This window comes from Schistosoma haematobium, chromosome 4 (assembly GCF_000699445.3).
Source record: "Schistosoma haematobium chromosome 4, whole genome shotgun sequence".
In the NCBI taxonomy this organism is placed as follows: domain Eukaryota; kingdom Metazoa; phylum Platyhelminthes; class Trematoda; order Strigeidida; family Schistosomatidae; genus Schistosoma; species Schistosoma haematobium.
The window spans coordinates 607,549-623,085 of NC_067199.1; the positions used below are offsets into that span (position 1 = coordinate 607,549).

At 36.6% G+C, this 15,537-nt stretch overlaps 1 protein-coding gene across 2 annotated transcripts in view; it reads left to right on the forward strand.

The window, feature by feature from the left end:
- The first annotated feature begins 325 nt into the window (after window positions 1–325).
- The window catches only part of MS3_00007162 (uncharacterized protein), a 54,999-nt gene continuing 39,787 nt past the window's right edge, over window positions 326–15,537 (forward strand). Inside the window, exons 1-11 of one of the 2 annotated variants that reach the window (XM_051215417.1) lie at window positions 326–611; window positions 644–861; window positions 896–960; window positions 996–1,078; window positions 1,593–1,841; window positions 2,566–2,937; window positions 3,990–4,243; window positions 5,313–5,418; window positions 8,191–8,292; window positions 9,679–9,862; window positions 14,768–14,892. In XM_051215417.1, coding sequence (XP_051065918.1) covers window positions 755–861; window positions 896–960; window positions 996–1,078; window positions 1,593–1,841; window positions 2,566–2,937; window positions 3,990–4,243; window positions 5,313–5,418; window positions 8,191–8,292; window positions 9,679–9,862; window positions 14,768–14,892 — 1,647 coding nt within the window. In that variant the 5' untranslated portion in view covers window positions 326–611; window positions 644–754. Of the gene's footprint in view, window positions 612–643; window positions 862–895; window positions 961–995; window positions 1,079–1,592; window positions 1,842–2,565; window positions 2,938–3,989; window positions 4,244–5,312; window positions 5,419–8,190; window positions 8,293–9,678; window positions 9,863–14,282; window positions 14,893–15,537 lie in introns of those variants that run through there. The other variant, XM_051215418.1, reaches the window with a different exon arrangement.

Genomic DNA, 15,537 nt, shown 5'->3' on the forward strand with positions numbered 1-15,537 from the left:
TAAGGCTGATCAGTTGGAAGATATTCGAAGAACCTCAGCTAAGTTGATTCCAGGAATAACAAAGCGACTGTATGACGAATGACTAAAGTAAACCTATTCCCCCTGTTACATAGGATTAGAGGCAACTTAGTCACAATCTTTAAGCTACTTAATGATGATTTCACATCCGGAATACCCTCGTTTCCCTTATATTTCAAAACTCAACATTTCTAAGGACAATTCATAAATGTTCACAAGCCCAGAACCACTTACTCGTCAAATAACTTCAGACTTTTACATCGAATCATCAACTTGCAGGATTCTCTAATTTAACATGTGGTTGAATCTTTTTGTCGAGACTTTCAAAATGAACTTAGATCAACTGAGATACTTCCATCATCAGAGCTAACACAAGTCATCCAGCCTTCTGTCTCTTTCAAACTGAGACGGAATAATTTGCCAGAATATCATTCATTTCTTTACGTTTCGTGTACTCAGGTCCTTACTTAGAGCCATCTTCAATTGATTGTAACTAGATACGGAGGCTGGCTGGGCGAAAAACTCTTCTGTTCTTTTCTTAACTTTTTGAGCCGCATGAATCGTTTACATGAATCAAATTCCCTGGTCGCGCTGTAAGTGTTTGCATAATGCGCGTAATAGGAAGTCAAAGTCTTGGTTGGCATTGTCCATCGTCCGGTTTCTTTTTCTTATGCAAACTTTCTGTTAAGTAATCCCCACAAACCTAGTGTGTAAACCCGTGTATTTCTGGTGTTTCATGGATGGTTTTATGAAAGAGAGCCTATTAAAATGGATTTCATTAATAACTGAGAGGAATGTTAACCTCATAGATGGCGAAATCCTCAACAATCTAATAGACCTTTCGTAAGTTAGCAGTTTGATGTATGACAATAGTTAGAGGTGCTTTTCCAGCAGTTACTACCTCAGAATGTTTCAAGGATCGAATTGGTTCATTTTTGGATGGTAAGCGATTAAGTCATCACGTTCATTATATTCAGCAACTTTTCATCCTGGAGTTTCTAATTTATTTGATATCAAAGGGGTGATTTCTGGAAAGGCTAACGATGTGGAATTGTTCGGGGTAAGTTGTCTTTTCAGTTTCCATCAGTTATTGTAGCTGTTTCACCAGCCTTATAGCTAGTAGGAAGTGGTTACTTTAAGTACACACTTGATATATCTTAATGCCTGCATATTTTCCTAGCATTCTACAATTTAGTGGAGTTTTTTGCTGCTTTATTGAAGTCAACGAAAAAATAGTATCAGGAATGTTTTATTCTAAGCTTAAGTTTAAAAATAGATACTTGGTGTAGTTTCTTTTTTTCTCCATTGGTTATCCAATTCCCAGGGGTGAAAATATGGACCAATAAAGCTGTACTGGAGATTCCGGATAGCCTTGGGAGTATCCACTGTCGTATCTGTTGCCACTTTCTCAGGTAGGATGTCCAAGTCGTCAATCACAACAGGAGCATTCTCGTCTTTTGTCGCGTAGTAGCTGTTTAAATATAGCCCGTACTATTATTTGTGTATAAAAGTGCCCTTCTTATTTTGCACTGTAATATATTTAGTTGAACTGAACTTACCTTATTTCTCTTCAGCTATGCCTAACCGTTTTATTGGGATGTCTTCAATGTCCCTCCAAACAGTCGTTCATGGATCCTGCTTTGGATTTGAGTTTGGATATGCAAACTGCCATATTTCATTTGATTCAAGTTCCTATGACCCAGTTATCCCTCAGTCATGAGTTCACTCGGGATCTGGTCACAAGCAGAATTCTCGATTCATCACATCTTATCCACACTGATAACTTGCCACCTCCTCATCAAACCATTACTTGTAAAATAGAAGTAAGTCCCACACTTATACTTGGCTTCAGATAATACCTCTTCAAAATTTTCTGATACATGTTTCTAATAAAATTACTCAGTCACTACTATACAGGCTTCAACACACACTGAAAGGTCTGTGTATCGTCCTAGCAAATAAACTAACGTGTTGGTTGGAATTGTATGACAGAGACTTAACTCAGTCAGTCAGTAACAACGTAGAACTTCGTACGTACGTACATCAGTTCGAGTTTTCACACCACATTAGCATAGAGATGCAGTTGTCAACTCAAATTCCGTAGTGGTAGAGGTAGTAAGAGTATAAGCAGTAATCGGAACACATTAGGGTTTGAAGATGTTATTCAAAGAGTATAATTCAGTGAAATAAATTTGGAAAGAAAATGGTGGACATGAAGAATTCAGAAGATTAGAATTTGGGGGAACACAAAGAGTGGATGCACCTGCTCCATTGCAAACGATTTTGATCTATTTCATTCAAGGTCTCTAACCATCGGTTGCTATCATCTCGCGGTCCCCAACCATGTAGTCTACACCTACCGACATGACTCAGACCACTCGTCAGTGACTTCATGGATTTGTGTTATGTTTTGGTCTGGCCTGCCCTAGCTTTCTAACCTACTCCTACACGATAAAACATCGCACGTTCGGTATTCACAACTCTTATATAGACGATTATCTGGTTTTGTTTCATTACTGAATCGTAACTTTTAATTTGCTTATACAGGAAGAAGTCTCAGAACCATCATCTAGGCCACCATCTTCAACAGACACGTGTAACGGACAAAAAGTGATTTGTAATGACAATAGAAATTATGGTCTTTCGGTGAACACATTGGGATTTGAATTCACTCGCCCTAATTCGCCTACAGAATATGCTAATAGACATACAAACAAGCTAAAAAATGGTATTGATCACAGACCCAATAATCTTTCATTGTGTAACACTCCTGATCGAAGTCTGTGTATTGCATCTAGATTGAATTTAACCGATAATTCGGAACATAATGCGAATCATACTCATCATGCGCCTCCACCTCTAGCCTCGCCTCTCACATCCCTAAAGTTCCTCCTAGATTCTCCATCATTGACACACAAGGTAAATATACATGTCTTTTTAGTGTTCTTGTGAACTATTTTTCACCTCAACTCATGAAGTTTTCTACGGTTATTTACATTACTCGGTTTTGTATTTTGTTATTTAAAAAGGTTTAAATTTAACCGACACAGTGGGAAATTTTTTTCTACTGATTCCAAACTAAGCGGTTTCATAATATTAAAACTGCTGATGTACCACATAGAAATATACCTCCGTTTTTATGTTTCTAGTCAAACTACATTCATTGCCATTCTATTTATTGGAATTTATATAATTTTATCCGATTGGTTAGTACCGTACATTTTCGGCTAATAACCACTAATTTTGAACTTGACGATGGTCGTAGGTAATTGGACTAAGCTTGGTTTCCCGATGTTACCCGAATCATTACAATTCAAACCATCATGCTGGTTTGAACCCCTAAAAACTCCAGTTTGGGTAACTTAAGTATACATGGACTTCATGCACAACTGTGACTCAAAACTGAGTACATTAATATGCATTTAAAAATTAAGTTAAATCAGTGCTTTCGTTATTTTAAACGAAAATTCAGTCTTTTGACTCTGCGGTATTATGAAATTGTATATGACACTAACTGCTTGGTCATACGTAAACTCGGCTGTACTATTTACCGCGTTTTTGATGCAGTTTTCAAAGCCATGGTTGATTAAGAGGTTATGTCTATAAGCCGCAATTATTGTCCAAGCTTCTCTGCATCTTTTCTGGATGTTTCGTGCACATCGTAGTGCTTCCTACTGATGAGGTTCAGCCTGGGCACTCAAATCAAATTATACAAATCTACTCTTAGTTAACAACTCAAGCCTTTACACATTGCATAGTTATTAAACGATTTTGCTCAAACTATGCTATCTAACCAAAACTAATATGAAGAGAGAGAGAAATAGACATTGCAGTGAGGTCCTAGATTTCATGGGCGACTATGAGGTGTACTTCTCACTATGCATGTCATAGTCCTGTTTTTTAGTCAAAATATCCATTCCATGCTTTTCTAGTTGTGAGACTTATGAGACCTGTTTTGGCCTATTTTGCAGACACAATTTCGGGAATCAGAACGTGAAAAGCGTCGTTTAGCAGTGGAACTTGAAAAGGAACGAATTTGTAGAGATGAAGCGGAGAGTTTAGTTTCTGGATTACGAAAACAGCTTGAAGAAGCCACTGTTCGAGCAACTGAATCAGAATCACGGGCTCTCCGTTTATCTCGTGAACTAACAGCCCTTCATGATCAGGGAGATGAATTAGCACACTGTCGTAATGAATTGGCTTTGCGAGAGGAAGAAATTAAGAAGTAAGTTGTCCTAATCATTATTTCTTGCACACCGACTTCGGTGGCTTGGACATGTTCTACGAATGTCGTCCCAGAGAATTCCAAGCCGTGCATTATTTGCCGACTCTGGGACTGGTTGGAAGAAGCGGAGAGGTGGTCAGTGCATGACATGGTGTCGTGGTATGAAAGAAAGCTGCAAAGGACTGGCTTCTGTCGGTCCTTCACGGCTCCCTGGTTGGGGTCTGAGAGATGGTGCTACACAGTGGCTAAAGACGTTATCAGATATGGCTCAGAATAGAAGCCAGTGGCGATCCTGCTGTAACCTTCTTTTACTTTCTTCATAAAAAGTGGTTGTGTCTCCTTTACCTGAAAGATTTCTTCTGATTGTACCTTTCCGTTCCCTCATTTCTACCATACTACCTTACACCAATCTCTTCGTTATTGTTCTCTTTTTCTTTTTGCGCTCCTTAGCTTTTTTTTCTATTTCTCTTCGAATTCTCATTGTTTTGTGTGGCGCATATATATTGGCGCTCTCTTGTACCAATATTCGTGTTCAAATAAATAAATAAATAATTCTTGCACAACAGATGACTGGGCTGTGGATCTCCTGATCCATCCTCTCTCCTCCAAACACTTGAACGCCGCCACACCTGCAGACCAACAGCTGTTTTTTTATGTCAGGATCCGCTTCGATTTGTTGGGCAAAGCCGTATTTGATAATTTTCTGTTGAATAATTCTGCACTTGAAAAGTTTAGTAAGGCTCTGTACACAAACACCTCAGAATAAGGTCACAGAATTATCTCTAGTCCACACGTAGTGGTAGACAGGGTTGTGCACTTTCTCCATTCCTCCTTGATTTTGCTGTCAACAATATTTTGCAAGCAGCTTTGAAGGAAGTACGTGTTGATTATGTGAATCTGTTACCTGAAGAAAAGACTCATTGAATATGCAGATGACATGGCCGTACCAGACGATGCTATTTAAACCCCCCATTTTACCGTTTCGTTTTATAAATGAATAAATAAAGTATTCGTTAAAGTTAAATTTTCACATACCAATCTTTTTTCGTAACTTCTTTTTTTGACTCAGTTTGAAACTACGCGTTATGGGCTTTCAAGACTTAATGGCTCATACACGAAAGTTGGAAATGGAAAAAATTGATTTACAGCAAGAATGTGAAGATCTTCGTCTGAAAGTAAGCAGTTTATTATATGTACCTTTATTCATTCTATATGAAGGTATTCAAGTGTAGGCTAGTCTTTTTTTGCTTAGACATCATTGCGGTTTGACTCAGTCATTTTATTTATTTATTAAAACACGTTAACATTGGTACAAGGAGGCACCAAATATATATGCGTCATACAATAATAACGAGGTTGTAAAGAGATAGAGAACGTAAAGTGCGTATAACAAAAGAACAACGACGAACAGGAATTGGTGTATGAGGGTGAAGTAATAATAATGATAATAATAATAACAACAATAATAATAATAGGAAAAAGTCCAGTTAAGAGAAATACAACTGAAAAGAATTCTTTTGGTTGAAGAAGTTACGTTCATTTTTTTATGGAGAACGTAAAATAAAGTTACATCAGGATCGCCACTGGCTTCCGTTCTGAGTCATGTCTGGTAACTTCTCTTGCCAGTGTTGCACCATCTCTAGGACCCCAACCAAGGAGTTGTGAAGGACCAACAGAAGCCTGTCCTGTACAACTTTCTTCCATACCACGACACTGTCATACACTGACTACCTCTCTGCTCCAGAGATGTCCCTGATTGGCAGAAGCTACTCTGGCTTTCACCACACATAAATTGATCTAGTCGTTCTCGCTACCATCAGCACTTGTGCAGCTACCCAGATATACGAACTTCTCAACTACTTTTATCCGCTCACTACTCAGGTTGAGTTCAGGTTCAGGGTCTTGTCAATCTTGTAAAAGTACCTCGCATTTGGAAGGTACAAAGCAAATACCGTACTTGCGGACACTAATTGCCAACTGATTAAGTGCGTATTACATGGCTTAGGTGTTATTCCACAGTAAGACAATATCATTCGCATACTCAAGATCGAGAAGTCTTTCTCCAGACAACAGATCCACACATCCATCAGAGCTGTTTCCAGAACATCGTCGATGAAGAAATTGAAGAGGAATGGTGAGATTGGGCAACCCTGTCTCACCTCACTGCTTGAATGGGACAATGCAGAGAATTTGTTGTATACCCTCACTCTGCCTAAGGTGTTTGTATATAGGGCTTTCAAGGTGTTAATGAACTTTTTAGGCATACCCCTCTTCAATAGACAATCCCCAAAAACAGTCCTGTCCAGCGAATCGAAGGCGACCGTAATGTCAAGAAACACTACGATTGTTAGCTTTTGATAAGTATGACGGTGTTCTAACATTCTTGACAAGAACAAAAACTAGACTGCTCATCGCAAGTCAATATTCCTCGAGTTTTGAACAATCTACGAAGGATGACTGAAGCCAATAGTTTGGACGCAATAGAAAGTAGACTTACCCCTCGATAGTTGTTACAGAAACGACGTTAACCCTTTTTAAAGATAGGGACAACTATCGACTCATTCCATTATGTTGGAACACTCTAATTGCCAGACGTTTGTAAACAGCTCAGTCATTTCCTTAACCGGAAAGTCACCACCATCTTTAAAAAGGGCCAGAGGTAAGTCATCTGGGCCTTGTGATTTGTAGCGCTTCAATGGTTGGAGTTCCTTGCGGAATTCCCCCTCGTTAGGTGGATCAGTAAACGTGAGAAGTGTAGAATTGATGGGTTGGGGTTTACACTGGATTTTAGAACACATGCTTCATCCTATTTGGGACCATCAGGTGGATGCACCTACATCATCCGTGTTGATGTTTACGTTGGGAATCGAACACAGTTTCCGCTTCAAACGTCAATGCCTTTTACATCGAGCTACTGAGTCAAGTAGTTATTGACTTATTCAACTGGTTTCATATTCATATTGATATGTGATTCAAAAAGAGCAAATCCGTTTCTCCTGGCCATCAATATTTGATGTATATACCAGTAAAATTGTTGAACTAAACAATATCTTATCATTACTTTTTCTATAGATCATCAGCTCAAAGAGATAATGTGTGTCGATTTTGTGTGGTGAGAGTTTCTACTAGTTAAATAGGTCAAAGTAAATTAATGAATATGTAATAATAATAATAATAATAATAATAATAATAATAATAGTAATAGTAATAGTAATAGTAATAGTAATAATAATAATAATAATAATAAAAACGATGATAGTTCCAGATCACATCAAACTGGTTTCTGTCTACTATTCAAAAGGTAAAAGATCGTCTCTAAGATGTAGTTTTATCTGTTGGAAGAAATGTATAGGGTTATGCAAGGAGGTATGTAAAATCCATTATAGGCCAGCTATATTACGGAAACTTGGTAGCCATGAATATGTTCGATATTGAGGTTTCATTTCCACTAATATCAGTGCTTAAAATCTTCGCACCCAATAGAGTATAATAATTTTATGGTTCAGCCGTAAGCACATTCTTCTTTGAGTTTAAAATTTCAATCTTCGGAATGAGTATGTTGAGATTTGTTGTATTATACCTTGAATTTGAGGTATATTAATTGTTTATTGGACTATTGTTTAGTTCTACTCCTCACCTATACTTCGGTTTTAGAAAGTCACTGTAGTATTACTGACTTATGTACAATATCTACGGCTCAAAGCACCGTACCTATAAACTTATACTTAATTATTTCGTTGTATCACGTTTAAAGTAAGTCAATTAAAATAGTTTTCTTATAATTACTTCCAAACATCATACGATCCATGGCATATGTTGGAAAGAAAGGTTATATACTTTGTACACTAAATATTTGTGTTCACTTTTTTTTTTACGAAATCTTATAAAATTTAGTTTTTTGTTATAGTATAAAATAACAAAAACGTTTTAAACTTTATTATCGATAGGTAGATCAACAGCTTTCTCAATTAAGAGAGTTCAAGGAAAGACGTATTAAGTGTAGTGAAATTGAAGAACTCAAGTCAAAATTACGTGATGTTGAAGCTCAAGTAAGATTCATATCTAAGAAAATATTTTTGAATAACTAGAGTAGCCTATTGTGTCATTGAATGAAGGATTAATGTAATTCAGCGAAGACAATTTTCTTTTCAACGATACCATTTACTGAAGCTGTTCAATCATATAGTGATTTATTAAAAACGAATCTTTAGAAATATAAGTGTGCTTATTAACATACAAAAGCATTCTCTATCACACAGTACTCCTATTTATGGCTAGCACAAACGAATATGAATTATAAGTGAACCTGTTACTTGATATTATGCGAGCCTTAAACTATGATTTATTTGATAACATGAATTATTAAACTGGAAATCGTGTTTTTGTGCGTTAAAATCACCATAGAACAAATTGATAGAATTTTATGGCATGTATCAGTTAGCAGTGGACTAATTTTACTCTAGGCCGATCTATGAGTCCCCAAATGCCCTGGTACGGCCGAGAGTGGGGAGAGTCCGCTCTCCCTCTCGAAATGTTCCCACATGGCCACGCGTATATAGCCTCTGCCAGGCAAGTCCTACTCACTGCCTTCTCATGGCGGGGGTGTTGTTTACAAAAAATGAGAGGACGAAAAGCTAATGTCCGGCGCTTTAACCGGATTCTAAACCAACGGTGCACATGGGCTCCAGTATCCTGCGGGAACAAATGGCGTATGAACTAATTGTTGGTCACCGGCTACCATCGGACTGCATCTCCTGACGATGCTCCACTGCCTCGTGGATCACACATTCAGGTCAAAGGCTCGGGGTGTGGCCCCCTAAGAAAACCACGTGCTTCGGTTTGCGTACCCGTGCAGTATCACAGCCCTCACACATATCGAATGAGATTTGTGTGGCGCATATGTATTTGGTGCCTCCTTGTACCATTATCTATGTGTTGAAATAAAATAAATAAATATTTATTTTCTCAAAGCAGCGGCTCAGTGGTTGAGACGTTTGACTTCCAGCCATTAAGCTGCAGGTTCTGATCCCACTCCGACTACTTCGGTCCGGGCAGCGATATAGTATTCATAATCTTTACACTTCGAATAAGGCTCAAAGCCAAGTACACAAATTTGCACTTCTGGTGGCTACTGACAAGAAGGATTGTGATTTTTTCTATAATCGCTACACTTATTCAAGCACACAGCTAATTCGATATTTACTTGTAAGGTGGAGGGTGTTTGACATATGTTTCGTATTAGTGGATACCCATCAGTATGGCATATCTCCAATCTATTTTGTAGTATAATCCCATTAGGTGTTGGCTCGAATGCTACCATATCATCCATGCTCTCTGTCGAAGTTCTTGTTATCATTGTTATTCATATTGTATTCTAACAGTTATTTTCTATTCATAGTATGTCTTATGAAACGTTTTCTATTGTAATTTTTAAGTTGTTGCAACAGCTACGTGAACGTGAAATGATCGAAAAGGATATAAGACAACAACATGAAATGTCAACACAGCTTAAACTTCAATATTCCATAAAAAATCAACCCAATAATAAATCATTAGATATTCATCAATCTAAGTGCAATATAGAAGAAATTGAATGTAGTGAACAAGGAAATAAAATCGGTAAGTTGATTTGTTGATTTATCATTATTTTATTAATATACACTAGTTTTATCATTGACTAGCTTACTTACGCCTGTTACTCCTCGTGGAGGTGCATAGGCCTCCCACCAATACTCCATCCAACCCTGTCCTGGGCAATCCTTCCCAGCGCTTTCCAGTTGTTATTCATCCTTTTCATATCTGCTTCTATTTCCCGACGTAGTTTGTTCCTCGTCATCCCACTTTTTCGTTTCCCTTCAGGATTCCAAGTTAGTGCTTGCCTCGTGATGCAGTTTGGTGATTTGCGTAATGTATGTCCTATCCATTTCCATTATCTTTTCCTAATTTCCTCTTCATCTGGAAGTTGGTTTGTTCTCTCCCACAGTAGGTTGTTGCTGATGACATCCAGCTAATATATGCTGAGTATCTTGCGTAGACAACTATTTATAAATACTCGTAACTTCTTGACGATAGTTGTAGTAGCTCTCCGCCTGTAGCACTTCTAGAGTTACTACCGGTCCCAAGCCCGTGTAAAGGAGGAGGGTTGGGCATGAGGTATGCGGTTAGCAACTCCATCCCATAGAAAACTAACTGGCTAAAAAACACTATCATTGACTAGCACTCTACTTTAATGATTTATATTGAAGATACTGTATTTCCAAATACCTAGTACAAGAATAAAAATCAATTTTAATTTTGATTCAGTCGATTTCAACGCATTTTCTTGATTTTTATCTGTTAACTTTCACTGTGTGTCAGTTGTATTTGGTTATTTGTTTCTCAGTACATTTTCATTATAGTGATTATTTCACTGATTTTCTATTCTATAATAATTATTCAATTAATAAAACTAATTAATAATCATTAAATTAGCTTGGATGTAAATTGAATCTTCTTCAGTCTCGTCCAACAAAAGTTGTTAACAAGATTCTTGGACTAACTGGGGGGGGGGAAACTGGAAGTAGGTAGAGTTGTTTTGTACGTTATCACAACTTTTGTTCGAGTTCTTGCCGCATATCCGGTATTTGCCTTCAATTGTTGAACCTAAAAAACCTTATAATAATTCTAAATAAAGCCAGAATAAACATGCATGCAGAATAATGTGAATTCATTGTATTTCGTGGTTTGTCATCAGCTGCTTACATTAAGGTAAGATTTAGTGCCAAACAATTGACATATATGAATGAAAAGAATTGGAATGACAAAGGTTATCAATAATAACTCTCTATACGTGTACAGGAACAGTTCGGATGTCATTTGGTACTGGAATCAAAAACCAAGGGGTGTATAATGTATTAATGAGGTTCAGAGACATAAAATAAACTATATGATAATTATAGAGGTAATAAAGGGTTTACACAAGATTCCTGAAGTTCAAAAAACTGATAAGATGGGTTACATAATAAATGAACAGGATTTGAAAAGTTTACATAGGTGAAGACAATTGAGTGAATTGAAATGTCTAAGTAAAGGGTTGATCTTAATGTATAGAAAAATTCTGATGTCGGCATTATGCACTTGGTGGTCCCACTATTCTTAAGCAGTATTTGAAAAATTTCTGTTGTCTAATCCCTGTGTCTCATACTCCCAAAATTCTGAGAAATATTCCTATCCCTCAGTAGGTAAACGGATGTGTTGTCTGCTTCACAGATGGCTCAACCAAGTTCTTGTCTATCGTTTTAGTGTGTACACAATCCTATTCCTTTGCTTCATATCAATATTACCATCAGATTTTCTAACAACAGGTTAATTTACTATGATTTTCCATGTAGACATAGTTTCCATTACAGATCATGAAGATTAGCGAAGACTAAATGTGGCTGAAAACACAATCTCGTGTAGCTGCACAAGTTTACATAGTTCATTAGAACTGTCACTCAGTGGTTCCAGTGTATTTTCGTTAGTTGGATGACATTTTATTTTGTTGTGGACTTATAGTCTCAATGACCTTGTTTAGATTGTCGAATTAATGTAAATAAATAATATATGAATATAAAAACTAATGTTGAAAATTTTATCTCATACTGTCCTTAATTTCTATCTCAGCCAGTTTGTAACTATGTTAAACAAAATGTGGATTATTCATTCACATGGTGTTATTCAACCAACTAACCGTTGATTAAAAAGATGGTTTGTTTCTGTCCAATCTGTCAGTTAAGATAAATGTCTGTAAACTATTCCCCCCCCCCGCGAAAAAAACCAGTTTACTATTATGAGTATATATACATAAAATATTTTTCAATCAACCAAATTCTGATCATAATTCTAAAATCGATTTCATATGAATACTATGACTGATAAAACCCATGAAATGCATCTGTACAGTCGCGAAGAAAAGTGGTATACCTAATGATAACGGATGCACACTACAGGATTCGCAAATACCAACATGTCATAGAGGACCAAAAGATGAAGCTATAAAGGACACTCACGTCAGAACATTTGGAAATCTTGACAGCAGCCATCGAGATATCATGCAAACGACTCAGAGAACAAAAAAGAAACACCTTAAAGAAAAAACCAATCAAGATCTCAAAACCACCCATAGAAGAAAACACAAACAACTGCGTGATCAATCTGTCAAAACAACCAATAACAAATACGGAAGAAAAACTACTTCAAAAAGGATTAAACTACAATACAAGCGACGCCCCAAAGCTGGGATTCTTCTCAGCACTAGAGTCATCACTCAAAACTTCCGGAATCAGTGAAGAAACACAACAGGAAATAAGACAAACTATAGTACCGCTAACTCAACAGGTGAAGGAAAACAACCAACTGACTCCACAAGAACAAAAGGCTTTGAAGGAACTCAGAAATAGAAAGGATATTGTCATAATACCAGCGGACAAAGTACGCACCACAGTAGTCATGGACAAAGAAGAATACGTTAAAAAAACCCGAAGAACTACTTGAAGATAAGAGCACATACAAACTTATGGATACAAATACCGTCAAAAAATTAGACAACCAGATCTCAAAGACTTTAAACAAGCTAGTCAAAGCAGGAAAAATAACAAAACAGGACCAATGGAGAATGAAATCCAATGGACCAGAAAATAAAAAGGAAGAAAAATAGTCACAAATACTGTTAGGTTAAGACCTGAGTTCACCAGTGTTTTTAAGATTCAGTGGAATAATAGCCACCCAAATATACCCAGGCAATTCATTGGTTACAAATCCAGAAATCTCATTTGTAGCCTCTTTTTATCTTAATGAATCTTCAATTCAATTTACATAATGTGCACAGAAAATAAGCATTTGAAATCTACTGATACTATATCAATTGCAACACACTGACTAGAAGTTAAATGCTTGTATTATTGTCGGTCAGATGTTATAAATATGTACATAAAGAAGAAGGTATACACACAGTATTTCTATTCAGTTAAAAATCATATTTCTACTAATGTTCCAGCTGATAAAAGTCACCAGAATATCTTGTGTAAAGAAAATAATAAATCAAACAATTAAGAGTATCAAAACACGTTTGCTTTATTGTTACTGAGGGGACTTATACACCTTCATGGAGGAGATCCAATCAAATGTGTTTATGCATAGTTACATTGAGGATTGAAAATCACTACTATCTAATAATGTAAATTAAACTGTCTATTCGGCTTTTAAAAAATCGAATCAGTATACATCCTGTCAGATTCTACGTTGACTATGACTGATTGATTCACCATCTGTCCTAGTTAATTGTAATTGTATGTCGTAAATCTAGGGCATTCATTTTATCTGATCTTATTTACTCGACTGACGAAGTCTGATTTGTAATTCCATGATCGTACCGAGCTATATCAAGTATCACCAAGTTTCATCGAACAAAGCTAGTTTACAATTTTATACTTGGTCCTGAACGGATTTATTAAGTAGATATGCTGATAATAAACATGATTCTAGTAACCTACGTATATCATTTGAAATTTGTCTAAATTATTTATATCTTATGGCTTTCTTTGTCATTTAATCGTCACGTACCGATCATTTTATTGAATGAATATATATCTTAGGGAAATTCTGATCAACACCTTTCTATCATACAATCATGTCAGTTGTGAACAATTACTTAAAATAGGATGATACTCGATATCTTTTTCAACCAGTAGGTTGTAAGTTCTAATCTAGGTGCATTTACTTTCAGACAATTGAGTTGTATCGTTAACCTGTACATATAAATAGTCGAACATACAAAACTATCCTTGGTAAATGAGTTATATAAAAGAAATAGTAACCTTAACACCGTAAATCCTCATTTTTATGTGAAATTTTATGTACGTTTAACTTTTTTTTAACACATAGATATTGGTACAAAGAACCACCAAATGCATATGCACCACACAAATCTCATTCGATATGTGTGAGGGCTGTGATACTGCCCGGGTGCCCAAACCGAAGTAGGTGGTTTTCTTAGGGGGCCACACCTGGAGCCTTCGACCTGAAGGTCTGATCCACAAGGCAATGGGCAACGTAAGGAGATGCAGCCCGATGGTAGCCGGTGATCAACAATTGGTTCACACGGCATTTGTTCCTTCAGGATCCTGGAGCCCATGTGCACCATTGGTTTGGAATGAGGGTTTTCTAACTCCCCTAGGTGGACTCTCCGTGTGCAGCAACCCGGTTAAAGCGTCGAACATTCGGTTTTCGTCCTCTGAATTTTGTAAACAACACCGGTGGTGTGAGAAGGCAATGGGTAGGATTTCCCTGTTGGTGGTTGTATGCACGTGGCCATGTGAAAGCATTTGGAGAGGGAGAGCTAACTCTCCCCACTCTCGACCGTACCAGGGCATTTGGGGGCAATATTGTTAATCGTGTTCACTAGAATCCCACCAACATTATTTCTGTTCTAATTTCTGATGATATTCACTTATTCAGTTTATAGTTTATTTAAACCACACCGTTGTTTGCATTTTTATCCTAAAGTTGATCAGCATCCCATTTTGAATAATTCATGTCAAGATTTGTCTATTTTGAAACCCGGTGAAAATTTGGGAACAGTATTAGAGGATGATTTGAAATCTGCCCGTTTATTCATATCGAAACTACAAGTAAGCTCATTTCAATCAATGTGATTGTCCATTTATTCTTTCACAGGTTGATTTTCAATAAGTTCTGAGGACATTTCGTAGAATTGTCAATATAACATATAGTCCCATAATCATAAACAATATATAGCGATGAACGGAACGCTTGACCGTTGTTTCTTTAATGTGGTGTAAAGAGTTTTTTTTAATATTTCATATGATTAGATGTCAAGTTTTGTATACTTCAGCTCAAGAAATTAAGTAGTATCTTAGTTTGATATTTAGCTTATATTCTAATAGGTTTATCCTATTACAGTTTTTAAATCGTGTTTCGTTATACCAGACAAACCTTAAATATTGGTTAACTGTTGGTTCACGATATAAAACTCAGTGTTTTTATACTGTTATATAATTCTGAGTAGTGTTACCTGTTTGCTCAAATTCCATTAAGTCAAGTAGAGTTCAAGTTAATGATCCAATAATTAGGTTTGTTTTGTATAAAAGGACTTTTTTGTAGTAATAAAAGTCATAGTTATTCTTTTTTGCTTATCTGTTTTTTATACTGATAAAACATTTAAATAATCAACACTGACCTATTGGTTATTTCGTTACCCAGTTTATCATGGACATTCATTCATTTATAAGACAAAAGCGAATACCCGTACCTGT